Source organism: Pundamilia nyererei, unplaced genomic scaffold (assembly GCF_000239375.1).
Source record: "Pundamilia nyererei isolate P.nyererei 1_Seehausen unplaced genomic scaffold, PunNye1.0 scaffold00267, whole genome shotgun sequence".
NCBI classification, from domain to species: Eukaryota; Metazoa; Chordata; class Actinopteri; order Cichliformes; family Cichlidae; genus Pundamilia; species Pundamilia nyererei.
Window position 1 is genome coordinate 190,035 of NW_005187668.1, and position 4,857 is coordinate 194,891.

Consider the following 4,857-nt stretch of genomic DNA (forward strand, 5'->3'; position numbering starts at 1 on the left):
CCCCCCCCAATTATTTAGTTTTTTGATGGGAAAAACCTGTAAACTAGTTCAACTTCATTCTGAGCTGTTGTAAGATTCACATAACAATCAACTGAAATAAGAATAAAAACCCACGATCAAGTTTAGTCAGACAAGCAACATACTAATATTTGATGCTGATCTGATGCAGTGTGACCAAGGGCAGACAGATATGATATAACCACAGGAGGTTACAGAGCAGAGACATAAACAGAGGAAGCCGAATACACTGTATTTCTTTGCCTCTCAAGCCACTTATCATTTTAATACCTCTGCTTCCTATGACTTAGTCTCATATGCACTTAGAGAGCAGTCCCAAAGTCTAAAATCTAAAATCTAAAAGCAGAATGTGGAACTCGGCAGGGTGGATGTTTTTCTACACCTTAGAGTTTAATAAAATTCACAGCCCACATTTCAATCACGTCCCTACTGCAAGCCAATGCAGTCAGTTTAATGTCTACATGAATGAAAATAAAAACATCATCTTTTAGTTAGATGCTAAATCTAAAACACAGAGAATCAACAATTGTTATCCAATTGTGTGATTTATCAATACACAAAGGTTTGCTATATTTAGCAACAGCTGAAATGTATCTGTAGCCAAAATGCCCAATACAAGTGTTTCCATTTGTTTTACTAGAATAGATCTCTTCTTTTGATTAATGGATGTAATTTTCAGCAACTTTAATCTGAGTTAAACAGACACTAATTGAAACACATGAGTGGATGTTCTTGACATTTTAACCAAGTGGTTTCAATTTCCTTTACTTGAAATGTACTTTAGTTTGCAAATCTATCTATATAGTAAATGATTTTTGACCGAATCTATAAATCACAAAGCCTGATTATCCAAATTACTGGGATAATTATATTTATTGGCTCATTAGTCCATTGTACATCATCTCATAATTACAAGATAAGGTCTGAAAATTTTGTGGGTGTACATGCAGTGCACTATTAGTACTTACATCATCAAAAATGAAGCATATGCTTAAGTTCAATGAGGAAGATCTTTAATCACTCATCTGCCCTCTGTCCCTGCTTTTCTGTGTACATGTTCTACTGCTTTCCCACACTGTCAGTCTCAACACTGACGTCATTACTCTAGTCCAGTCATCTTCTTGCAGGCCTTCTTCGAGCCTGTCAGCCTCCACTTTACATGGTTTAAATTTGTGCTCTCCGTCATTCTCCCTTTCAGGCTGTCATTCGTGCAACCCACCTCCTTCCCATCTCCACCTCACAGACACCTCAGTCAGAGCTCCATCCAAACCTCAGTCTTCATCTTCACCACCAATCTCTAGACTCCACAGAGTACTGTCCTAAATCCTATCACTGCTGGGATTCCATACTGCCATGATGGGTCATCGGAGTCTAATTGCCAAATACATTCATTTCTATCTATCTCTATCTCAATAAATCATGTTGGGTTCTTCCAAGTGATCTCTCCTTATTTAACTTGGTTTCATTAATATTCACATACTGCAAATCACCAGCACTCTTCTTTCAAGTCATCATTTACCATTTGAAAGCTTAAACAGTGTTTACTTGCCTCTGTCCTGATGTCTGAATACCTGCAAACCATTGACTCATGAACATTCAAATGCAAGTTAGCTCTAATTATTACATCCATGTACACCTGTGTATATATCTGAGAAATCCCCATCTTCATTTTCAGTCAAGATCAAAGAATTGTATTTTTAATAGGCTTACAGTTTGTTTTCAGAATCGTCCTACTGACAAGTGACAGTTTGTTCCTTCTGATTAAAGAACACCAGCTTCAGCTTTGCTTTATAGACATGATGGCCTGAAAAGGATGCAATCAAACAATGGACAAGCTGTATAAAGGAAAGGTTTAAGATACATGAAGCTGAAAATTATTTCAAACCAATTATGCTACCTGGTAAATTAAGCTACAACATTTTTTAAAATAATATTTATGTTAAATCATTACATCAAATAATAAATATTTATTAACAAACTGCACTCAGTGTATGCCAGATGTTTGAAGCTTATCCATGTTATTCAGCAGATTAATATTCCTCTTGAAGCTAACACGTGGAGTCTCCTGGACTGACGCCAGCACAGAGACATGTTCATACCTTGATCCTCACCATAGGGGCTGTAAATGATGTGCCCCTGGTCATAACCTCCATGTCTGCAGTCGTAGCCATGCAGTCATCCGTGTCTGGATGTCTGGAGAGCACAATTATAAACTTCATGTCTGTGGTTCAGAACAGATGGGACTAAAGCTTGGCAACGTGTGGTGTGAAAAAGGCTCATCTTTCCTGACTTGTTTTCATTAGAATAATGTCGTCCTGTGGGTCAGTTAGAATGGAGAGAGAGCCAGCAGCTCTGAAATGATTAGTTTAATTGGTTGGGATTTCAGACAGATACCAGGACTTAGACCTCTCCCACAGTAGATTGAAGCACATGAGTGGCTAATGAAGCAACCAAGCACTTTGCCTTTGAATCTTTTCTATGTGCTCTTTAGCTGCTTGACTCTCTCTCTCTCACTCACACGCACACACTCTCTGTATGTGTGTGTGTCCCTGTGTGGGTGTGTATTGTCTTCTAGATTTCAAGCCAACAGGTCCCCTCTAACTGTGTGATCAAGATGGAGCAGGAGAAATGCATGGAAATGATGGCCTTGGATTCCAACAATCAAGAATTTGGTGAGTCTTTGTTGCCTTCATGATAAATTTGTATTAAAACAGAAGCATCTTTGGATTCTTCGTGCTAATGAGCTGGCGATAACTCCACAAACTGTAGATGACTCACCTGATCCTTGGAAAATGTTTTTAAAAAAACAAACCTCACAGTTCATAGCCTCTGTGCTTGATTTGAAGCATCGGATAACTAATGAGGCCACAGGAAGACTGTATTTTTGGAGCAAGGGCACGTGCTTTAGTTGTTAGTGTCTTGTGATGATGATTCTGAAAATGAAAGTTGATCAGTGAGTGACAGCTGTCTCTCTGGCTGATTAGATGATGAATGAAGGGAATATTAAAACTATGGGCAACTTGTGTCAGTTCTCCTTTGTGACCTTAGTTTCTGACTTAACTCTCACTGTCAGAAACTAACGGCGAACTGTTCCATATTCAACAACCCTTTGTCATATATATCCAGCCTTGCCTTTTATTTTGTCTCCACAGACCTTTAATAAAAAACATTTGTTATGTGTTGTTAAAAACTTTTTTGTGGTGCTAGAATTTAGATAATCTTGCAGAGTAAACTAACATTAGCTACTTAAATACTTTCCAACTATTGTGCAACCATTCCCATATGGAAAAGAAATAGTAAAAACTTATATGATTCACTCATTAAAGTGGCCACTTTCTCATTACTTTCATATGTTGTTTTAGTAAGTATCCAAAACATACAAGTTTAATTTATATAATTTTTCAAGGGTTCTTGTATCTGTTTTCACTCTTGTATGCTTTTCATACAAGTTTCACACAAGACAAACTTTATAAGATTTATATATGTCTTTTTCATGTGGGTTGTGGGAGTCTAGCAGTTGTTTTTGGTGTTTGCGTATATAGATTTTAAATTGTAATATCATGGTTTCTTGGCATATTACAAACATTTCAGCAGTAGTTGAATTTGAGAAAAAAAACATGTTCACTTTTTGGGACAAATTCACTGTCAAATACAAAGAGTCGGTTTAACAGACACACATATATAACCATATCATTAACGTATATGTGCACCAATTTTTTACAACTGCAGGTTTAATAATCTCACTGATTAAAGCAGTGCTTAGACTACATTGTTAGATCCTGATTCACCCCCCATTTCCTAATGGTCTGTGCTGTCTGTCTACTAGTCTGCAGAATATATTGTTAAAGCTAGGGCAGGAAGATGTTTTTGACATTCCTGGACTGTTAACCTACTGCCTTCTAGCAAATGTTAATTCAACTGGTCTTTAGGTAGACTTAGTCCATATAAATTTTTTCAACCCTTCCTACACTACCCAGATGATGTTTCATTTCATTAGCTGCATGTGATGGCACTAGAAATCATAGAAATAATTCAGTATTTCAAGTATTTCACTGATTAAAATAACAGATTACTTTGGAACGTGTTACACCCATGAAGAAGAAACCTCTGGCAGAACTGGCCTAAGGGAGGGGCAGCACAGAAGAAAATCACTCGGGCAATTGAAACACACACAGAAATGGCAATTGCACTGAACTGAGATGAGCTAGAAGCTGTTGTCATCATGAAATTGGCTTCAAAGCACAAAAGCAAACTATGTAACCAGTACCACAGAACTTCAGACCAGTGCTAATATTAAAACTTTAATGATAATATAAGCATGGAATATAGAGCCCATTGTACTATTTGCAAAAAACAGTCACAACAACCACTAACAACAATGTCCTAAAAACAGAATTTAAACCTGATGTACCACTTTACATGCTTTTCTGCAGGCATCTCTCCATTTCTAACTCAAGGTCTGTTTTAAGTGAGCTTTAGACATTCAAACTGCAACACTAAATTAACACTAAAAGGAGAGCATCTGGAGCAGAAGTTGAATGGCTGAGTTGATTGATTGATTATAATTCAAACCAGGGTGTTGTTGTGCAGTTGCTCTGTTTAAAGAACCGTTCTTTATGTTGGTTCACTGCCCACTGTTCACTTTGAGGGGGCAGTGGACCACATGGGGACCAATTACTTAACATTTACTCACTGAGCTTCATTAGTTTGTGAATACCTTTTTTAAAAAGCACATTTTGCGGGGTTTAAATCGAGAGTTTAATTGAAATAAGTCTGTTTTTGTAGAACTTCCGTAATTGCAATGGGACAAATCATGGAACAGTATATATATATATATAT

At 37.1% G+C, this 4,857-nt stretch overlaps 1 protein-coding gene across 4 annotated transcripts in view; it reads left to right on the top strand.

The window, feature by feature from the left end:
* Positions 1–4,857, top strand: part of adcyap1r1b (adenylate cyclase activating polypeptide 1b (pituitary) receptor type I) — a 41,403-nt gene that overhangs the window by 22,601 nt on the left and 13,945 nt on the right. For all 4 annotated transcript variants that reach the window (XM_005750278.1, XM_005750277.1, XM_005750280.1 and 1 more), the window contains one exon: positions 2,594–2,690. In XM_005750278.1, coding sequence (XP_005750335.1) covers positions 2,594–2,690 — 97 coding nt within the window. The remainder of the gene's footprint in view (positions 1–2,593; positions 2,691–4,857) is intronic.